Here is a 23,690-nt window from a genome sequence, read left to right as displayed (position 1 = left end):
TCCTTAATTCTCACTCATCCCATGACAAGAAGGATATTACACCTGCAAGTCTGCTTATAACACAGTAATATTCTTCCAGAAAAAAAAAAGGCACTTTGGTTACCTCATCGGTAAAGCTTAATCAGCTTTGATTCCTAGTCTTTGAAATATTATTATTAATGTTTATTGAGAAGCTTGAGGAAACCGTTGTGCATCACGAGAAAAGAGTCTACACGGCCCACGAAATAAATTTCTGCCACATTCGACATGCTTGAACGTAACCTTGGAAGCCCGCCGAAAAACCAAGAGAGGTCTGGTACACCATCTCGAGGAATATACTATGCTGAACTTTCCCGTTTCCTGGAAAAATTAACTCAGGACCCACTTTTCCTGAATTTTCCTTCTTTTCATATTTTCTTAAGTAAATTATTTATTGGCTTTGTGTAAGGACTTTACAAGTGTCATATTTTTCAAAAAGAGCCGAAATATTCGAACAACTTGATGGTCACCAAAGAGACTATTTGATGAATATTTAATTGATGAATCACCTGTAATATTGAAATCGCGTTATGAGGCACAAGTTGATTTACTCATATCGAATTCTTCTAAAGAAAGTAAACCTTAACAATAGCTATGTTATGAATATTTTATTCTGAAAAATCGGATTAATTAACAAGGGTGAACTGGGGCAATAATTTCAGGTCGAAGCAGTGGTATCCGAACCCTGAGCAAAGGACTTTCAGTTAAGGTAAGAAACTTTAATTTTAAAAAGGTTTTCAAGTATCTAATCAAGCCAACCTTGGTATTTTTACGTGTGGAAAATGATATTTACAATGATCTAATCAAGGAAAAGTCGAGAGAGATCAGAGGACCAGAAATGAAACTGGATAGTTTCGCTCCACATATATGATTTGTGTTTTGTCCTGTCATTACTAAATTGACAAGGTTAACAGAAATGATGTTGGATCGCTAGTCAGATAAGCTTTGCAAAGAAAATTTCCGTAAAAATTGAACAGAACTGTTGATCATTGTTAGTGATGTACTCCTCGACCGCTATTACAACTCATCCGCTTCGAATTTTAAAGGACGTCACTATCAGTGCATTTTGGAGAAAGTGTCGCTTCACTTTTTCATGTTCCAGTTACGGTGAAATCCGTGTTACTTTACATCCTCCACTCTTGTCATCCTTTTTTATGCTCGTTCAACTTTCCACTTCGGAATGATGTAGATCACTCTGTAGTGGACGGCGTCATGTCTATGTTCCACGGGATCAGACGAGCCGCTAACAGCATATAGCGAACCATCTCGAAAGAAATATAGATGTTTTCAAGTTATTCATATTGACTTGCGTACAAACTGTCTCTCAAATATCGGTACGCCCAGGAAAATATCTATCGTTGGAAAAGATACGAGAAGATGAAAGAACTTACCTTGAACGAAACTTGATCAATTCCATCTTGTTATGCGTTGCGCTTGAGCGAAACATCCGCCATAAGATGAAATACTAAAAAGTTCGGCCTGAAAATCGAATTTAGCCCCTTCAAATATAAAAGCCAAACCAACAAAAAAGAAGATTATCAACTTGATAGCATCTCTAAAAATTTCTTAGAGGTGTTATTTGTGTATTTTTCTCTTGTTTGAGAGGAAGTAGTGGAATAGTTTTCCGAGAAAATGATACTAACCACGTGACATGTCGCGTTGACCAACTTCCTTAATTTCTAGGAAAGACATTTTTCTGTTCCTAGAAATCGTTCTAAACGCAAATTGCTCTCATTTCGCTGAAAGAAAACGAGGGGAAAGATGGATTTTATTGTAAAGACGATGAGGTACGTAGTGAATAGCTAAAATTAAGTAATTTATTTGAATTTATGCCTACGAAGCAATTAATTACGAACGAAATCAAGAAGGTGGGAAGTCAGTTAATTAACACTATATTCCTTTGCTGGTCATCTGTTTGCGAAACAAGCATCAATTATTAAGCTAAAAGTTATAATTTTGGTCTTTGTTAATAAAAACATCAACACTGGGAAAACTCTGGCGATATTGAATCCCGAAACAGTTTAGCAGCCGTAATTTCGCAAGGCATGGGCAAAATACATTTGTTTTGCAAATCTTTACTTCAGGAAGGTTTCGAATTGTTGTTCTTTACTAACAGTTGTATTTCGCACGAAAAGCGTAATTCACTGAGATTTGTCTTAAAGATATGACGGACTATTCATTACTGAAGCTCAGCCGATAATGAACCCCGAAACAGTTATGTAGCAGAAGTATTCACTAGGAATTTAATTGACAACGAAATACATGGGCAAAATGCATTTATGTTGCAACATTTATTCTGAGGAGGTTTCAAAATATTCTTCCTTACCAACAGTTTTATTTCGCATAAAATACACAATTCACCGGAATTTGCTTTAAAGATATACTGACTATCCATCAGTGAAGCTCAGCTGACGTGAATCCCAAAACTGTTACGTAGCAGCAGTATTTGCGCGGAATTTAACAACGAAATGCATAGGGAAAGTACATTTATGTTGCAATTTTTACATCATGGAGGTTTCAGAATATTCCTCTTTACCAGCGTTTGTATTTCGCATTAAATTAAAGCATAACTCACCACGATTTGCCTTAGCGATATTACTTACTCTCCGTAAGTGAAGTAACGGCAGCAACGCTTATCATATAATTAAAACATATTCCTTTTGAATCCCTAGATCCAAAATTCTTCCATAAGCCGTTCTTCTAAAACCAGGGAAACGGATCACTAGCCATGGGTGAGTAAAAAATTTAATTTTCTGTTTTCCTAGTAGTTAAATACCTTAAGTTTGTTAAAACCACCGAAGATTTACATTCTTCTATATTTAACCCTTTACAAACTGAAATAACCTATTTGTGAAGGTGTCTGATTCGTGAATTATCTTGCAACAAATAAGCCAGTAAGAATATTAAGATCACAGCACACACTAACAAGATAGTAGAGATATAAGTATAAAAGGAAGCAGTTGAGATACTGTTAGGTGGTGTAAATAGACAAGCAACACTGACAGGGAGTGTAGGCAGACAAGCAACATTGGCTGGCACCACTATAAGTACATAAAAAGACAAGTAACAGGTAGTGTGGACAAACATGCAACACACTCAGGAAGTGTTGACAGAAGAGTCATATTGGCAGGCAGTAAAAACAGACAAGAAACACAGAGAAGCAGTGTTGACTGACAAGCCACAAAGTAAGGAAGAAAGTTGAGACAGACAAGCAACACTAAGTAGGCAAGGAAGACAAGCATAAGCAACACAGAAAGGTAATGTAAGACACAGGCAACACTGGTAGACGGCAGCGTTGATTATATATTACAGAGGTGTGACGAGTTACAAAGACAGTGTTGGCAATTGATATAGGGCCTTTAATCTGAGCATCAGGCAAAAATTGCAGGGGAAATTAAAGATTATAGATAATAGATAATAAGCAGGGCAAACAAGACACACACAAATAGGAAGTGGACTAGCAGAAAATCTGTACATACAGATAGTAATGTTACTTAACATACAGTGTAATCACTGTTATATACAGAGGAGAGAGAGACTGTTTGACAGTAAAAGACAAAGACAGGTGGTGGTGGCAGTTGTGAGTAAAAAGATTTTATCCAGCAATGGGAAGGGTTATACAAATCACTGCATGGGCATGCATGCATAACCACAAAGTTATGTTTTGCAAAAGGATACTGCAAGGAAGCAACTTTTGGAAAATGAAATGCTCAGTGGCTCAGGTACACAGCAATACATCAATGATTATTAAGATGTTAGACATGATGATGATGCAAGGAGATGCTATTAGTTAGATCATGCTTAGATGCCAGGAGTTAGACATCTTTTTTCTTGATTCACTGAATTATTTAATAGGTGAAAATGATGCATGAGTTTTCTCGATAGTGCTGATGATATCATTTTTCTTATTTATTTAGCAGACCGTGATGATGATGGATTTGATTTAATCAGGCCATCTTTGATCCAGCAGTTGAGAACAATCCTAGATCAGTATCCAGATGATGGGCAGATATTGAAGGTAAGATGAGACAATGACTAGCAAGTCCTCTGAAAAGTGGAATGGGGGAAGGGGGTTGCTCAGGTGTGGGTTAGGGTCACTTTAATACACCCCTTCCTCTCAGTAGGTGTTGTGTGAAGGTTAAGTGAGCAGTTGTGAATCCAAATATCTTTCCTGGCTTATTTTACATCTTGAAATATGTTTTGTTGTATCAGGAACTCATCCAAAATGCAGAGGATGCACATGCAAGTCATGTAAAATTCCTCCATGACAAACACAGCTATGGCACAACCAAACTTCATCACCAGGGTCTTGCTCAATTTCAGGTACGTTATTTTTCGATGTGCAAGCTTGAAACTCGTTTTACTTATTCTCACTGCCTTTTTTAGGCCGGAAAGTGTAGACAAGGCCTTTAATTTACTCATTTCAGCATTTATTTGAAGTTGAAAGCTCCATATAGATTTTTATTGTTTGTTATGTGACAGGGCCCAGCTCTTTACGCATTTAATGATGCTCAGTTTACAAAAGAGGACTGGAAGGGCATACGGATGTTGTGCGATAGTATTAAAGTCAAAGACCCATTAAAAGTTGGCCGTTTTGGTCTTGGCTTTAAGTCTGTTTTTCATATGACAGGTGAGTCTCTTGGTATGTTCTCAGACCCTGACGTGAATTTTTCCAAGGCGTTCTTTGTTTATGTTAATCTTTTGACAAAAACAACGTAACAGAGCTTTTATTTTTACTTTTTTTTGCGGAGATTGACGACTTTGTGCGTTTCGCGAGAACAAACTTTTCATGTTCGAGGTGACTGCAAAAATTTCTACTGGGAACTTATTTCTGAATTTTTTTGTCACAGCAGTATTTCAAAACAGGGAATAAATCTTGAAATTGTGCAATTTTCTTTCTTTTAGCGTTACATTTAGGGGAACTACACGAAATAATATTCGTAGATGAATACTTTAAACTAATCCTTCAAAAGAGTTTGAATTTATAGAATTATATTTTCTTAGTATTTCAGTATTTAATTACATATTTTACACTCATTTCATGTGAGCCCCTTGCTTAGGAGTCTAAGCGATCACTCCTTACGTTTTTACCAAAATAAAAAGGTTAACAAAAGTTACCAGTTCAAAAGTCTTTTCGAATGTTAAGAATTCAAGATTCACACGAGAAGCGTACCATTGAACTTAGGCAGTACTTTTTTGCGGCGCTTTAAATTTTGGGATTTGTTCATTCTTTGCTGATCGATAGTAAGCCGAAAATTCGCTGAAGTGGAAATTGGAGAAATTTTCCTACTCGAAGGTAACATCATGCAAGTGCTATCCTTGCATTGTACAGATAACACCTTTACGTAATCCTATTTGTCTCTGCCAGCTATTGTGAAAAGCAAAAATTTTTTACCAATATTGCAAGGATGTGTTCAAATGTTGAAAAGTGACAAAACTATTTGTTTCGTTTTCAGACCTACCAAGTATCGTCAGTGGTTTACAGATCGGAGTGATTGATCCGCACGAAGAGTACTTCAGCGACGAAAGGGGCAAACGAACCGGGCACAGGTGGCTTTTGAAAGAAGAGCGAAACATCATAGAAAGCATACCAGACCAGTTTGAGCCATACAAAGGGATACTCGATTGTACAGAAGACACTTTTAAACAGGGATCCTATGATGGAACACTGTTTCGTTTCCCTTTAAGAACCAAACCATCTAAGCTATCGCAGACGTTATACACTACCCAAAAGGTGCACACGTTATTTGAAAGTTTTGAAGCAGATGCTCATTTGATCCTTCTCTTTCTTCAGTATCTGGAATCCATTGAACTTTTTGTTCGAGAGGAAACGGATAGTGACGCTAGGAAAACTTTTCAAGTCCAAATCGCTAACGAGACCCTCCAATTGGTGAGAGAAAAGAGGAGTGAGTTTCGAAGGAAGATCTCATCAGGTGAACTATTGCCGGAAGCCGTCAGGGTAACTTATCCGATCACCATTGAAGCAATTTCTTTCTCTCAAGGCATACAAAGTGCGCCAGAGCGACATTCGTTTTTAGTTAGCAACTACTTCTGTGGAGGAGAAATTTCGTCAGAATTTAAAGCCTTGACTTCGGATCAAGATCTTAGCTATCTGCCTTTAGTAGGTGTCGCCATGGCGATACCAGAACGGGAGAATGAAACACCAAACATCAAAGGCCACGTGTTTTGTTTCTTACCACTACCAGTACAAAAGACAAGTTTGACAGGATTGCCAGTGCATATCAATGGCTTCTTTGCTTTGAGTCAGAACAGGCGCTACATTAAGACGCCTACGGCTGAACAGGAAGATCTGGCTGAGAAGGAAGACCAGCCCCTGACTGACAAGTCATTGTTATGGAACCAGTGTCTTCTGCAAGAGGCCATCCCTAAAGCTTATGCGTCAATGCTGCAGGATGCCATGGACAAGCAGAAATACAGTGTGCAAAGCGAGGCCGTGTACAAGTAAGAATTAATTAATGACCTGTCTGCCCTTATGGCTTATTTACTTCTAAATGTTGCTAAGCGCTCAAGAAGATGATTTGATGAAAACTGTTGAAATTGATTGGGACATGCAATCGGTTTCCTTTAGGACGAATTGTATCTCTTTTGTGGACAAGAGATCTGCTAATCTCATGCTTAAGCAGTTTATTGATTTAAAAGTCCTTCTTTAGCTTCAAGAATTTCGATAATCTATTTCTTCTTTGAATAGAGCATGGCCTGATACAGCCGATATCGATCAGAAATGGAAAAGAGTAGAGAAACCCCTATTTGAGTTGCTGCTTGACAAGAGCGTCATCTATACTCCGGCTCAAGGAGGAAAGTGGCTAAAGGTGCAAGACGTAATCGTTGAAAAACTTGCAGAAAGCGATCCTAAGGAACTTCTGGTGAACGTTTTCCTCGCAGCGAATAAAAACGTCGCCAGTTTACCCGACCACGTTTTAGAAGCCATTTGTTTGTACTCAACTTTGAGTGCAGAAGTAACACCCTCGTTGACGCGAAGAGTCCTCCAGGTTGTTCCCTCTTGCTATTTAAACCTGAAATGGTTAGAAAAGCTCTTGCTGCTGAAATTTGTCCTCAAAGACGGTTGCTTTTCTGAGCTTCTCGGATTGGAGCTGTTACCGATTTCCAACGAGCAGTTTGCGTCTTTTTCCAACATGGGCGAGGCTGTCTACATTTCTTCATCAACACATCCCCGTGAACTTTTACCGTGTCCAAAACTAAAATTCTTAGATGAGAACATCGACCAAGAATTGTCACGAAACCTGGATGCAGTCGCAAATCAAGGTATGCAAACTGACAGTAGTTATTGAAATAAGCTGGTTAAATACCTCTGAAAAAGATATTAGGATAAATCCCCCTAGTTTACAACAACTAGAACCTTGAATTGCACACTGCCAAATTCCTTAAGGTCATCGTTTTTCGCTCGTTGAAGAATTCGAGATAATGGGGAATATATAAGATGCTTTTCTGGCATCTTGTTACCAATTCCTCCTCAAGGCATGGTGTACGCGTTGTTTGGCGGAGTAGCGAGGATTTCGCTTGTATTGAGGAAGCCACTTTTGTGATTTTATGAAAGAGCAATGAAGGTATTATTTTTATTATAATGATAGAAATAACAGCGTTCTATTTGGGAAATAAAAGCAAAAATGTCCGTGCTTTCAGGATTTTATGTTATTCCTCTGAATAAGAGATCACAGTTATTTTACCTGTGATCTTTATGATTTTTTATGGTTACCTGTATTTATGTGAGACCTCTTGTTATAACCACACCGTACAGGTAGTATGTAAACTTTACACTTCTAGGAGGAAACTAAGATTTGCTAAAGAGACCCGTCACTTTCTGTATAGGATGCACTCAATTACGGCATTTCACTAAAGATGACGTTGCTAAACTTCTCCCGACGTCACTACCACCTGGTTGGTCTGACGAACAAAACGTTTTGTGGTATCCCGGGGTCGGAAGTCATCCGTCCAAAGACTGGCTTGGAAATTTGTGGGCCTACCTGGGAAAAAGCTTTTCATCAGTAGACGAGCTTTGCAGACTTCAAGGCCTGCCACTACTTCCACTAGATTTGACGAAAGCTCCGATTATCCTCGTGAGACTTAAAGTGCAAGCTGATGTTGTCGTAAGAAGCCTTCATGGGGATTCTTTAGAAGACACTGTAGTCAGAGCTTTGCAAGAACTTGGTGTTACAGTAATGCAAGAGTATCCAGGGTTCCTTACTCGGCACCCTGCCGTTGTGGGAACGTTTGTTCATCCGCCATCAACTCTCAGCGTATTGAAAGCCGTGACAGCTGTCCTTTCCTTAAAGCCTACTGCCATCCAAACCATATCAGACAATGGTAAACGATTTTTCAGGAGATTTGTAGCCAAAGCCTCTTCGCTCAGTCCAGACGTGATAAAAGTCTTGAGTTGTTTTCCGCTTTTTGAGACTTTGTGCGGAGCATTTGTTTCCAAAGGCGATGGCATTTGTGCTGCGCCTGACGAAGCGTTTCCAGTAAAGACCTTCAGGGATCTTATCGACGTCAGAGATAATGACGCTAAGAGATTAGCAGGTTTGTTAGGCATCAAAATCTTGACACGTTGTGAGGTTTTGCTTGAGTTGATATTTCCGGATGTGGTAGGTAAACGTTACTCTACAGAAGAAATTGACAGATTGATGGAATTCGTGATGGATCGATATCACGTTTACACTGCAGAGGACGCAAGTTTTCAGCATCGGTTAAAAGACCTACCCTTTGTCTCAACAAAAACTGACAGAGTAAGACCTAAGGAGGTATTTGATCCCAGAAACGAATTCCTAAAAGGAATGTTTGCGGAAGAAGATGTGTTTCCCGTGGGAAAGTTTAATCGCCCGAGAGCTCTAGTAGTTTTAGAATACCTCGGCATGAAAGGCGAAGGAGAAATCACAGGGCAAGATTTGTACGAAAGCGCAAAAGCAGTGAATAACATATCTGACTTTTCTGTAGCGGAAATGAAGTCAACAGCGATCATGTCATTCCTAACTAGCAATCCGACAAAACTTGAAGAGATCGTCTCTGGAACTTCAGGATCAGGAAAGCTCGGCATGCATCTCAAAAGTATTCCATGGGTGTCTGTGATCAGGCAAAAACCCCATGACTACCCCGAAAGTCTTCCGTTCTGGGGAGAAACGTACACAGAGAGTTATTTCCTGAAGCCTTCAGATGTCAAGTACAAACAAGCAACAAACATCATTGGATCGGTAAAACCTCTTGTCAAAGCGGAGTCATCAACCCAATTAACCCGTTTCTTTTCATGGAACTCAGACCCGGCTGTTTTGGACGTCGTGCAGCACTTGCAGAATGTAATACGTTGCTACAGCTCACAAGAGAAGCCGCATTATATTATCATCGCCCAAGAAATGTACGCCTTTCTCAGTCGTGCAGATCATAACGAAGTATTTGCTGCTTTGGAGAATGTCAAAAACCTTCAGTGGATTTGGAACGGAGATGGATTTTCTTCCCCTAGATACTTGCTATCTCAGAAACCTCCGATTGATTTGTCACCATATATTTGTTCCCTTCCCTCAGAGGTGGCAGAATTCCACAGGCTGTTTGCAAACTTTGGCTTACTAGAGAAGTGTGATGACGCATTCTTGTTAGATGTTCTTCATCTAATAAAAGAGAAGTACGACAACCACCCTCCGCCTTCTATGGCAGAAGTACGGAAGGACCTTCAGCTGTCTGTGGACATTTTGAATGAAATTAAGCCAAACGTTGGAGAACGGTTGCTGCCAGAACATCAGGAAAAGGTGCTCATTCCGACACATGTGGAAGGCGATGCGTATGTTAAGCTTGCACCAGTTGAGAAATGCATGTACTGCGAGCATGAGTGGCTAGAAAGAGGCAGCCAAGATGGAGAAGAAGATGAAGAGATGGATTACTTTTATGTACATCCAAACATTCCAAACAGCACGGCTGAACTTTTGCACGTTCCAACGTTGATGAATCGAATGTTGGAGCCAGACGAGCTGGATATTGGAGAGGAATTCGGACAAGAAGAAAAACTTACCCGTAGACTAAGCAGACTTTTGGAGGACTACACTGATGGTTTTGCAGTACCCAAAGAGCTTGTCCAAAACGCAGACGATGCAGGCGCCACTGAAGTGAAATTTCTATATGACGAACGAACGAACCAGGATGCCATGACCTGTCTGATTGACGAGGAAATGAAGCATTGTCAGGGTCCTGCTCTATGGGTTTACAACGATGCCGAATTCAGAGACGAGGATTTCAAAAACATCACAAAATTAAATGGTGCTACAAAGGAACAAGAAACTGAGAAAATTGGAAAGTTTGGACTTGGTTTCAACGCAGTCTACAATCTGACAGATGTTCCGATGTTTTTGAGCAGAAATTATTTTGTTATTTTCGACCCGAACACGTTCTATCTTGGAAAGGCACTTAGAAACAAGAACAAACCTGGAATAAAGATAAATATCAACAAAAACACAAAGAGACTTCGGAATCTCAGCAATCAGTTTAAACCGTTTAATGGAATATTTGATTGCGATCTTCACCTGGATAAGGACGACTACTCGTACCCTGGAACTTTGTTTCGTTTTCCATTACGAACTAGAGAGCAAGCCACGAAAAGTGAAATCAAGCAACTTCATTACGACGACAAACAAATGAAAGGCCTCCTAAAGCTTTTCGCCTCTGGTGCTAAGACCCTTCTTCTCTTCACACAAAATGTGGTCCGGGTCAGCATTTATCATCTACCCAAAGACTCGAACCATTCTCGTCCACCTTCGCTCCTGTTTGAAGTTAGCAAGTCATTGTGTAGAGAAGGAATCCTAAGAGAATTACCCTTTCCAGTTTCATTATCCCATGCTGCAAAGAAACGTAACAAGGAAGAACGTTATTTTTTGCAACAGTGTAATTTTTTGCAAGCATCATCTGTAGTTGCAAAGAAGGTAGGAGATGTTGATAGCTCGATGCCTGATCTTCTTAATTCTGCGCTTACAATTAACATTAAGAGCACCACTACAGAGTGCGGAAAAGTGTTTGTTGAAGCCGAGGCCTACAAGCCAGATGAGTCTCAGATTTGGCTTGTTGTATCTTCCATGGGCAAAGGACACGCAATGCAGTTTAAAAAGGATGACAAGAGTCTACTTCCATCAGCGGGAGTGGCTGCGAGATTGACTTTCGATGATTTTGGAAAACTCTTACCAGTACCTGTTGTTGATCAAGTCTCAACGGGTGTGCAACATCCTGTAGGAAGACTTTTCTGCTACCTCCCGCTTCCAATAAAAAGTGGGTTTCCAGTTCATGTGAACGGGGCGTTTGCAGTGGCTTCCAGCAGGCGAGGCTTGAAGGAGAAGACAGCAGACGACAAAGATTTCATTGGAGTCGAGTGGAACAAAAGTCTCATGCAAGACTCCGTATGTAAAGCTTATCTAGACCTTCTCGAGGACGTCAAGAGTTTAGCTTCTGACAAGTACCAGTTTTATTCACTATGGCCTAGAGCGTGTGAGCTAGAGCAAAACTGCGAGCCCCTTGCGCGCTCGTTCTACCAAAGTTTGGTAAGTGGAGGCTACTCTCTCTTTTCTAATGGAAGCCATTGGGTGAACATTAATCACGTGGTATTTCTGGAGCCAAACTTTCGGCATGATCCAAAAATCGGAGAGCTGTCTTTTGAAGTTTTGAAGTTTTTTAAGAAAGAGGATGCAGTCATCATTGACCTTCCAGCTGAGATCTATCAGTCATTTGTCAGCTATGATCTCGTGACCACAATCCAGGAGAAAAACTACGACAAGAGTAAATTCTTCCGGGAGTTATTTTTTCCAAACATTACTTTGATTCCATCACACCTGCGAGACCACCTGGTATTGTACACACTTGATGACAAAAATGGAGAGTTTGACGATCTCATTAAGACATACGCTTGTATTCCAGCCTCACCAAATGGTCGAAGACTTAAGCGTCCTGCCCAACTCATTAACCCGACTAAGTTAGCTGCCTCTCTGTTTAGCCCGGAAGACGAAATGTTTCCATGTGGAACAAGAGATACCTTCCAGAACAGTTTACGACTTGCCAAACTTGAGCAACTTGGAATGTTAACAAATGACCTCCCTTGGCCACTGCTTGCAGGAAGAGCGCAGAGTATCAGCCTTTTGAGTGGTCATTGTGGTGATTCAGCGTTAAAGCGTACAAAAGTTTTCATAGATCATCTAGAAAGAAAGCTGCTGCATGATAATGAGCATCCTGCTTCCTTTGAATTTCGAGAGGAGATTTTACACGCCAGATTTTTGCCAGTGCTTCAGAGGCCAGAGAAGTTTCCACTCCCTTGGAAAGCAGATGACTTTGATTTTAATAATGGCATAGTATTCATGTCTCCCACAGAGTCCTTTCCTAAAAGGGAAAAGAATCTAGTCTGCTGCACTGAGCCAATACTTGATTTACACTTGCCAACCACTGTTCAAGCGTTCCTGCAGTTGGACAGGAAACAGGCTACAATAGACCATGTTAAAATGCAACTTAACATTGCCACGTCTGTTAGCACACAGAATTTGGACCACTCTGAGGTCAAGAGCATAAAAGATGTTTGCGAGGCAGCGTACAGGTATCTCGAGGAAGCTCTTTTTAACAAGCGCATCACGGAGGAGGAAGTAAAAGGGCTGTTTAGCGGGAAAAAGTTTATTCTCATTGACGGAGAATTTGTCCTAACGGAGAAAGTGGCTTTCGAGCTGAATTTCGATTGTTCTCCATATCTTCGCCAGCTTCCGTATGATTTAGCAAAACGTTTTGAGGGGTTGATGAAAACTGCAGGAGTAAAGGCTGCCTTCAGTGCCAACGACTTCAGAGTTTCTTTGAATCAAATAAAGTGCACATTTGGGGAGGAAAAACTCGATCAGAAGAATGTTCGAGTGGCAGTTAACTTGGCTGTTCAACTGGGAAATATTTTAAAGAGTCGTAGTACAAAAGATGTTGGAGATGAAGGAGAACAAGAAACCTGCTATCTACCAGATTCCATGGGAGTGATGAGACCTGTTGGCGATCTCTGTATGGGAGACTGCGACTGGATACCCGACGAAAGTGGTGTACTTCTTGTCAATGAAATGATTCCCTTTCCAGTAAGTGCTCAGCTTGGTGTCAAGACCCGTCGCGAGGAAACTCTACATCGTTTTTCAACTGGGATTCCTTTTGGACAAAGCGAACGACTTGAAAATCGTTTAAGGCGGATTCTTACAGCCTATCCTTGTGAGAAAGAAATACTGAAAGAACTTCTTCAGAATACCGATGATGCTCAAGCAACAGAGATTTGCTTTATCAGCGACCCTCGACAACACTTGGACGAAAAAGTATTTGGGGACTCCTGGAAACTGCTCCAGGGTCCTGCGTTGTGTGTGTACAACAACCGACCATTTACGGAGGCTGACATTGTAGGAATACAAAATCTCGGCGAAGGCAGTAAAGGAGACGATCCCAACAAAACCGGCCAGTATGGTGTTGGTTTCAATGCTGTGTACCACCTCACGGACGTACCGTCGTTCGTCTCTAGTAGTGAGGAGATAGGAGACGTCTTGTGCGTATTTGATCCCCATTACAAATATGTACCAGGTGCAACTGAATGGAAACCAGGAAGGATGTTCAGAGGAGTGGAAAAGCTCAGAAAAGTATTTCCAGACGTTTTCTGTTGCTACGACCAGAAAGAGTGTCCCGTGCAGAATTCGACAATGTTTCGCTTTCCATTACGAACAGAAGAGATGGCGAATAGCTCTAGGATATCGAAGACCCCAGTAACACCCGATGTCCTAGACGAAATGATGAAAGCACTAAAAGAAGAACTGTTCGAGGTTCTGATCTTTGTGAACAACGTAAGGAAGATCACCTTGTGCGACATAGACCCTACAACAGGAGAAAGAATAAACATCTACTCCGTTGCAGCAGAAATGTCGGAGGAGGATGAAACGAAAAGGCACGAGTTTGCCACTTTTATCAAGAATATTAGAAAATCAGTTGAACGACCAAGCAACCTTTACCCATATGACATCGAGGTTAGAAAGTGTTCATATGTTCTGAATCTACAAGACAACCGTGGCAACCAAGAAAAGTGGCTTGTTGCTCAGCAAGTTGGATTTGAGAAACAGGTACAACCAAGCATAACAGATGCTTACAGAAGGGGGGATCTGGGAATGCTGCCTCGTGGTGGAGTTGCTTGCCTTTTGGAAAGAAGTTCTACGGTTGATGAGCCTGCAAATAAGGCGAAGAAAGCTTATTGTTTCCTTCCACTTCCTCTCGAGACTACTCTCCCATTACACATCAATGGACACTTTACATTGGACCATGAGTCAAGGCGAAATTTGTGGAGAGACGAAGCTAGTGGTTATCGCACTGACTGGAACAATGCTCTGCTTGAAGACGTGATTACATCATGTTACCTGACGCTTCTGGATGAAGTCAGGAGTTTTTATCATTTTCCAATCTCTCCCACTTCGGCACAAAGTAAACTCCATTCCAACAACGATACTTTGTTTTCAAAGATTTTTGAGTACGAAAAGCTTTTCCCTTTGGTTATTTCAGAAAAAACCTACTGGGCGACCTTACAAAGATCCGTTTATCGAGAGATGAACGAAAAGAGATTAAAACTCCTCCCAGTGATGAGAGGTGGCAGATCAGAAAGGAGTGATGAGGAGACTCAACTTTTTTGGCTCCCTCCAACAGGCGAGGGGAAAGAAAAGGCATTTTTCAATAATCTAGGAGTAAACGATTGTTTCGCTAGAAAACTGAGACGTTACCCTCTTGAAGGCGACCTGGAAAAAGAGGAGAAGCGAAGAAAGGAAAAGATAAGGAGGTTCGAAGACATCTTACTACAAACGGGCTTTAATCTTGAGAAGTTCTCGCTCTCTGTGTATGAGGCATTAAAATCATCTGACGTGGAATCGCACTGTATCTCACCCTCTGCAATAATGGCGTTCTACAAGACCTTTAATGATGATAATCCGCTCTGCTGTGTTGGACCCATGGCTGTTCATATTGAAAATACGCCATTCCAGAAGGTTGAAGACATTTTGCTCGTTATGAAGTACTGTAAGGATGACGAGAACTTCCTGGAAAACCTACCAGGACTGCCTTTACTCGTAACACAGAACAATCACCTACACACTTTCAGTTCGAATGATCCTAAGTATCTATCGCGTCATCATGGTATCTTACCGCAGTGCAGTGAGATGTTTGTCCACGATGAGGTGAGATCTCACATCTTTAAAGACGAAAAGAGTCAGGAGTCACCTGTGTTTAAACGTTTTGGAGTGGAAGATTTTGCCACACTTTTGCATCGAGCCCTACCACGACAGTATTCCACCAGCAATGGCTTCGTTGCATGGTGTCCAACACAGGAATCAGTACCTAATAGGCAATGGGTGGGAGCAGTTTGGAAGTTTCTGTGGGAAGAAACTAAATGTATCAGTGAAGAAAGGAATAATCCCTCACAAGAAGAGAAAAAAAGAATAAACAGAATTCTACAACCACTGTCAAACTGGAATATCCTTCCATGTACTCAAACGATCCACATGGCACCATCGGCCAAAACAGAACACTTTCTTGTGCCCCTTAATCTGGCAGAGGCTGTACTTGATTTTGCAGGTGCCAGTATCGATACCAATATCTCCAGACTTGTTGAGACTTTGAGGAAGCTCAGCCTAGCCGAGGTGAACTACCATTTCTTGCCTTACGACTCCGCGTGCCTTGCACGCATGCTTGTAGCAAACCTTACGACACCAGAATCTCTTCTGAAATCCTTGGAGCTTAAAATGGCAACGAACCCCAGTGCTATTGAAGGCAAATTGGCGAAAATAGAATGTCTCGACGTTTTGGAGTACTTCAGTCGTAACGTGGAAAAGCTGCAGAATCACAGCAAGCTTGCGCTAAGAAAACTTCCATTCTATCAAGCCACACATGGGGAACTCATAAGTATTAGCTGTGAAACGATCTGCGTCCTACCATTTAATATCCCACGCGAAGAAATGGAGGAGCTAGGACGTCGATTAAACGTGGTTTTTCTCGAGGAGTGGCCACAACTACTTCCACTGTTCAAATTTCTTGAATTCCAATGTGTATCCGCGGTTGACGTCTATTGTCAATTCATCTTGCAGTACTTGGCATTTTTTAGCAGTACGGCCAGATTTACTCATCTTAAGCATATCCGTGACGTCATTTTTCCCGGACTATCAGAGGGAGACAAAAGTGATAAGGAGAGGCTACTCAGCTGTTTGAGTAAAACAGCCATCATTCTCCATAAAGATGGAAGTTTGAAGAGGGCGTCCTTTTACTACGAACCTGAACATGAAGTTTTCAGCGCACTGCTTGCTGAACATATGTTTCCACCCGCGCCATTCAACACGCCCGAATGGCTGCGGTTTTTGAAGAAACTTGGGCTAATCTGTGAGGTTTCTACAGATCTGTTTCTGAAGTTTGCAATTGAAGTTCAAGAGGAAGGTGCGACACAGAGTAATGGTCAAACTTACAAAAAGTCCAAGGTACTAGTGAAACACCTGTTCTGTCGAAAGAATGTTGTAGAGGAAGGGGTTTTGCACGCCGTTCGTCATATCCAGTTTATAGCCACAGATCCAGTGCGCGCGGAATTACGAGCAATTCATCCTCAATTCGGTGAAGGAAGGGATGGCCATACTCCCTACATTGCATTTAAGGGTTCTGTGCTACCAGAGCACGCTAACGTAGCATGGACAACGGCATCAATCCTTCCGCAATGGGCAAATCCAAGAAAATACAAGTGCTTGATGGACACCAAGGGTTGGAAAAGCGAGCGAGACCTCTGTAATGCCGTCATCTCCCATCTCCAGGTTCGCACAGAGCCGACCATGGACCAAGTTGTTTTTCACTGCCAAAATGTATGCTTTCAACTGGTAAAGGAGAACGATATGGAAACCAATGTAAGTCAGAAGGTGACCAGAACATCAGTGATGTCGAACATCTACAACTTTTTGCAGAAAAACGCCCCCTTAAGTACTGTCGCGAGAGAAAGACTTGCCCATACACCCTGTATTTTGGTGCAAGAAGGTCAACGTTTTGTTTTTACTAAGCAAGTGGTTATCGAGTTGTATGAGAACCTTGAAATCAAGCCATTTCTTTACAGAATGCCAAACGAATTAAGTATATTTTCGAAACTCTTTGTACACCTGGGTTGTTCTCCATCTATCATACCCTCCAACTATGTCATGGTGTTAGACATGTTACACGAGCAATGTGGAGACAAAATCCTTCATGTAAACGAGATTAACTGCGCTTTGAGGGCGGTTAAAGGTCTAATAGAAACATTACAAGACTCACCTGAAGCTGCTCAGGATATTTCGTCGTTGTACCTCCCCGCTACCTATTCATACAGTGCTTGTTTGGATGACAGCAAAGGGAGACTTGATGTAGTATTGATGATGGCCACCGAGCTGATCTTTGAGAACACTCGCCTCTATGGTGATCGTATCACAAGCTTCAGCGCACCTTTTGTGGTCGACCTTGACAGAGCCAAAGTAAGGTGCCAAGGAAACGCAAACTACGAGGACTTGATCATGCTTCTTCCCATCAAAGTCCGACCACAAATGATGTCATGCGTAATTGAAGAAAAGTTCTTGGATTCTAATGATAACGCCAAAGGTTTTGACATAGGTGCGGCTAGTTCTTTAAGGAAACAGCTCCACTCAGAGCAGTTCTATCGCGGAATTGTGAGACTTCTTCGCCACGCAAATCGAGGTGATAGTCTAGATCAAGATTTGGTCTTAACTATTAAAGACAGTTTGAAAAGAATTGAATTCCTTGGAATGCCAAGAATCGTGACTCATCTGGTTCATGACGGAATCCCGATCCAAGGCAGTGAACGCGAAGTTCCTTACTTTTTGGAGAAGGTTTTAGACGCCGGTCAACAGTTTTGGAAAGTGTATCTTGACGCAGCAGGCGACATCGAAGACACCATGTCAAGGATATCCCTAACGTTGTCAGAGGTGATTGCAGAATCGTGTAAAGGGCTCTTGCGAGGAGCTACCATGTATATCCCAGTGATGCTGAGCACCCAGCCTGGTAAAATTATGTCTTTATTAGACAGCATGAACATTCGACAAGACGATTCGAACGACAGAGAGGGGGGATCTGTTTTTCCAGAACCAGGAAGCTTCATACCTATAGCAGAACACAACCTTTTAAATCCAGCGTTCATGTCCTTCGAGTCTGGGGAATATGTCGGATACGAACTGGATGATCCAAGTCTTCATCTTGAAGAAGGGGACGCTATTTTCATTTATGCTATGATAATCGATGAAGTCTCTGGTGACAACATCAGCTTGTTTGAGAAGTGCTACCGGATAAACATTGGACATGAAAAAGAACCAAAAGTTGCCCGCGCCACTGAGCTCTATAAATTTTACCGTCTTCAAGAGATAACATCCTCGGCTACTGTCCTCTCTGATCAGCAAGGAAGCTCTCGCCTTTCCTCAGATAAACAGGAGATATTTGACGACATCTCGAGAACTCTTGAAGACACATGGATGCTACCAGAGGCCATCAGAAGACAAGTAGTCAAGAGACTCATTTTGCAGTGGCATCCAGATAAGAATCCAGGAAACGAAGTCTTTTGCACGGAGGTTTTCCAGCATATAAAAAATGAAATTGAACGATTAGAAAGAGAAGAACTGCGCAGACGCAGTGGGACCGGAAGTCCTTATGGATCCTACGGTGCGTATTTTAGCTTCTGGGGGGTGCGTGCAAGGCGATATAATTCACAGCGCCAGGAGTACAGAGAGAACTTCACTCGACACTATGGGTCATGGAGCCACAGATCACGGTCATGGGAAGTTCCTCCTAGCTTCTGTACCACTAATCCCCAACCTGCGCAGGCACGACGCTGGTTCAGACAGGCTGAAGCTGATCTGGCAGCTGCTGATAACGACATTGCCACTACGAAGCCGTCTTTCGTTTGGGCTTGTTTCAAATGTCACCAGGTAAGAGATGGATTGCACAGTAATTATCTCTAATGTGTCACTGGTAATGAGATATCCAAGAGAACTCGTACGATCAAATTACAAGCAACAGGTCAACTAGATCATGTAGGAAAGATCTGATTTATTTGGTTGTTAACTTTTGTCTTCTCAAAGACGTGACTTGCTTAATGCAATTTGGATCAAAAGTGGTGCTTTTCCATTCCTTCATGCGCGAAACAACTACGTTCTTTTTTTTTTTCAGGCTGCCGAGAAAGCCTTGAAAGCCGCCCAATATTCTGTAGATTCAAACAAGACGAATGTTCACAACTTAGTACAAAATTCCCTGTCGCTGGATGACTCTCAGTTGACCACCTTATCGGACCAGCTTGAAAAATGCGTGGGTCACTCGACGCGCATGCGTTACCCCGACCAGGTTGATATCCCTCAGATTCCAAGCGACGTTTACACAGAAGAAATTGCGAGAGATGCCGTGGATCTAGCCTCAAGGGTCTTAGAAAATGTCAGAAACAGAATGAGATAAGGTATGTGCGTCTGTGAGGAGCCATGTGGGCTGAGAAAATTAACCACTAGTGTTAAAAAACTCAATCGTTGGTGCTGACAAGAAGTGAAAATCGATTTAGGTGCCGTTGTAAAATGGCCAATTGTTCGTGTTGAGTACCAATCTCTTCTTTTGTTTCACCGACAGCCGTTGTAAGTCTCCCATGGAAAGTACTAATTATAAACTGCTAGTGTTCAGATAGATAGTACTGAATATCAGTCGTAGTTTAGAATAACAATCGATGGTGTTTAACCTTTATTGCTTGTGTTATTCAACACAGCAATTGTTTGTGTTGAAATTAATCAACTTCAATCACTAGTGTGACCATCAATCGTTTGCACAATGCGTAGAGATCGCTTGTGCAAAGAGTCGAACGTCAGAGCTCGTACAAAGTATCGAATTGTTATGGATTCCAAAAATGGCGTCCAAAGTAACGCAAAGATTGGCCCACCTATTTTCAGGTCCCTGAAACGGCAAGGTATTCGCGCGTTAGTTATATTTATTGTTGTGGGAGTAAGAAAACAAACCGAAAGGCTTCTCAAAATTTGTAAAAATTGTATTTTGGTATACTTGTTTTCTTTCAATAATGGGCCGAGATCATCGCTTTGTGTGGGAATGTGACGATGACCGCGAATGTCTCGGAAGACACCAAATTGGTAGAAAACTTTTCGAAGCCTTGTTGACGCTGTATCTCGCCTACCAACAAAAAACATAGATGACGCGTCAACAACCAGCCCTCCGAGAGACCTGGTACTGGGTGTGCCAGCCTGTACCTCTCTTAACGCTTGAGTCTCGAAAAGTTAAAGAAATCACCATGTTTTTGCTTTCGTAGGAAAGAAATTTGAATCATAATTCTAACCCCGGAACGATTTTCCAGAAACTACCGAAAGTGTCTTCGTTCTTTGAAAATGATCAAAATCAAAAACTCGGCAAAAAAACTTTCTGGTCCAAACGTTTTCTAAGCGGACTTCTGATTTAGATTTCCATCGGGTGCTTAAGACAGTTTTTGTCACAAATTTTGAGGAGGGGTTGCCAAATTTTAATATCTTGTAACTTTCACTTCTTACCTTTGCGCATTTTCTGTTTGGTGTATTATGCGTCGATGTCTTTTTATGTTGAACAATCAACCAAATCGATATCACTTTCGTGTGTATTCTTTCAATTTTGGTGAGCAGTGGTCGAATACGTATGCCATATACCAGTAATCACTTCAATCTAAAAGGATCAGTGTCAATTAGATTTTTACTTAACAAGTTTTTTCTGCTGATTTACATTAGAACTGCGTCAATAATTATAACTGTACTCTTTTGTACTTTCCACAGGTGATACTTTTCAAGACTGCTGGGGCTACTTTGTTGGGCTTCCCAAGATGTCTTTAAAGTCAAGTTTTCAGCGTGATATTCGGACGCGGTTTAAGTGACAACCGTCATAACCGTCTCAATTTTCAGTATCTTTCCCTCCTATCCATGACTTACTCAACCCGAAAATTATTATGCAAGATTGCGTACATAAATAAGAAGTAGAAAAAGAAAGAATTTATAGACATGATGAATAGCAATCCTTAGGTGGGATACTTGTTAGGTCGACGATCCAATGTTATTCTTTTGTAACTGGACCCTCTTCTAGCTTAGTTTATATTAACCGAAGAAGTTTGTTTTCTGAATTTACTGTTACAATAGTACCTGATGAATAACTAGCTTGAAAATCTGTAAGAATCATCCGCAGGTGAATTTGAGAGACAGAAATGATACATTGCGGAGCAGTGCTATGCACGACCAGAATAATGCAAACAAGGCTAAGAGAATTGTGGTGTTGTTTATTTTTGTTCTTCTCCCGCATGTTAACCTGCGTTCTCACAGGGAAGTAGAGTTTTGTTGCATGAAAGAACTTTTGCCATAATGTTTTCACATTATCCATGGCATTTTCTTTTATTTCTTCCTATTAGTTTGTGTTATTATTTTAGAGTTGAAAAGGTAGCCCTGGACAGCATCAGGGAAAAATAAGTTACAAATAGAAGCCAGTAAACCTATCCGCGAAACCCTTTTAACAGTTTAAGGATAAGACGTGTTTAGTTAAGTTCTAAAGTAAGAGTCAACCAACTAAATTTGACAATCAAGCTGTTGGTTTCTATCCATATCTTAAAAGTAGGTTACCTATGGTTGCTGGGGAAGTTGTGGTTAATAAATACTTATTATTCTATTCATTCTTAAGCGCTCTCTTACATTTTCGTGAAACTGATAGAGCTTCTTTCCCTGGGGGATACCTCCTGACGTTAGGCTGATGTGCCTCTTGATGGGGTCACATTTTCACGACTGGATTCTTTATGATGGGTTTGCATTCTTAGTCGAGTTATTAATAAAGTTGTACATTTTCGGGAATTTGAGAGTAAGACAATACTGGGAGGAATTTAAAAATGGAAAGATTCGCGGTTACAAAGTTTTTACTTTGCCCAAAAGTGACTAAGATGGCGTTTAGAATTGACCACAGAACAAACTATAATGATGTAGGGGGTCTTAAAGGCCAACAGCACATACCTAGAAAAATGGACCCAACCCCCTCCCCCCACCCCTTACCAGCTCCTCCCCACAGCCTCCCTGGTCCTTATCGTCATCAATGTCGCACTGGGTAAAATACAGGGACTAAGCAAAGGAGCCACATCATTACAATATGGGTCATGTTTTTTCGATCTGCATTTTACTTTTAATAAGTTTCTGTGCTATTTATTGGTAGGCCGTTATCGGGTCTATAAGTCCATACTAAGCGACGTAACCGCTCCAGACAACGCCTCTCGCGTCACAACCTTTATGGGCTTTGTAGTTTCTCGTCCAAGTTGACTCTTGAGGTTCTTTTTCACCAGAGCACCTTGTTTTTTTTGCAATCACATAATGCTTGCGTTTTCAAGAAAACAGTTCTTTATCAGCTCACAAATACGAGATGTAAGTAAGACAGAGCAAACTGCATGAAAAATCCACTTTTCTATAACGAAATTCAAATCGCCCGTGGACTACTACCTATCTCTAGGTACACTAAACTTTCATTCTAGGCATAAAAAAATTTGGTTTAAAGAGCATCAATTTCGTCTCAGTGGCACTTGAAAGGTCTTACTGAGAAGCCTGAGAAAACTGAGCGCAGAAAGAGAAAAAAAGTCTATGCGGTCTAGGAGAGAATTTCTGCCACAAGCGACCTGCTTGAACCTAACTCTGGGAGACCATCGGAAAACCAATAGAGGTCCAGTAAATTGTCGTGAGGTATACACAATGTTGAATTTCCCGGCTCCCCGGAAAAAAATTAACCCTATAACATGAAAAGCAGATTATGTAACTGGACCCGCTTTTTACGGCTTTTTCTTTCCTTAAATAATTTCGCAAGAAAATTATTTATTGGTTTTGCGATAGGACTTCGCCAGGTAACTAGCCTTTGGCGGAAATCATGAGTATGTCATATTTTCCAAAATAAAAAAGAAAAATATACAAACAACTTGATGTTGACAAGGAGACCAACTATCAACTTTTTACTTAGTGACTCACCTTTGTTTGAAAAGCAGTAGGAGGCACGAGTTGATTTACATACCAAATGCTTCTGACGAAAAAAGATCTTAGCAACAGAGATGCCGGCTATAATTGTTTTAGCCTGTGATTGAATCAATGAACCAGGGTTATCTGGTGAAGTACTTTTAGGTCGAACCAGTGGTATCCGAACCCAAAATAGAAGGCCTCTTCAGTCAAGGTAAGAAACTTTTGTTTTTCTGATCAAGTCAACCTTGCGGGTTTGAACATGTCGGAATTGATAGTTACTTCGATTATAACACTGAAGTAAAGTTAAGAGAGGACAAGAAAGAAAACAAAGTAGTGACGCTCCACATGATTTGTGATACATCTTTGCAAAAAAAACTTTCTTAAAAACTGAACAGAACTGTTAACTATGGTTAAAATGAATGAATAGGCACTCAGACGAGCCGTTACCAGCGAAGCGAACCATCCCGAAAGAACTAAAGACATCTTTATTCATTTTGACTCTCGCGCAAAATATTGGCACAACCTGAAAAATATCTGCCGATGAAATTCATGCATGACAAAATTAAGAAAAGATGAAGAAACTTACCTTAAACGAAACTTGACCAGTTCCGTCTTGAGACTTATCGATATGTGTTCCACTTGAGTGGT

At 41.1% G+C, this 23,690-nt stretch overlaps 1 protein-coding gene across 3 annotated transcripts; it reads left to right on the top strand.

Moving 5' to 3' along the window:
* The first annotated feature begins 365 nt into the window (after positions 1-365).
* Positions 366-21,726, top strand: LOC111326362 (sacsin-like). 3 transcript variants are annotated; one of them, XM_088739910.1, is made up of 11 exons: positions 367-727; positions 1,725-1,805; positions 2,691-2,750; positions 3,936-4,036; positions 4,231-4,341; positions 4,501-4,648; positions 5,475-6,480; positions 6,728-7,302; positions 7,867-18,989; positions 19,231-19,510; positions 20,850-21,726. In XM_088739910.1, the coding sequence occupies exons 3-10, from the start codon at positions 2,747-2,749 to the stop codon at positions 19,507-19,509; spliced, it is 13,347 nt and encodes a 4,448-aa protein (XP_088596036.1). In that variant the 5' UTR covers positions 367-727; positions 1,725-1,805; positions 2,691-2,746; the 3' UTR covers position 19,510; positions 20,850-21,726. The 3 variants fall into 3 exon arrangements, with proteins under 3 accessions (XP_088596037.1, XP_088596036.1, XP_022786070.2); XM_088739911.1 differs by having other exon boundaries at positions 366-1,805; positions 3,939-4,036; XM_022930335.2 differs by having other exon boundaries at positions 367-1,805.
* The last annotated feature ends 1,964 nt before the right edge of the window (positions 21,727-23,690 follow it).

This window comes from Stylophora pistillata, chromosome 12, assembly GCF_964205215.1.
Source record: "Stylophora pistillata chromosome 12, jaStyPist1.2, whole genome shotgun sequence".
Classification (NCBI taxonomy): Eukaryota; Metazoa; Cnidaria; class Anthozoa; order Scleractinia; family Pocilloporidae; genus Stylophora; species Stylophora pistillata.
Note: the sequence above shows the minus strand (reverse complement) of the source record. Positions and strands in the feature narration are given on the sequence as shown.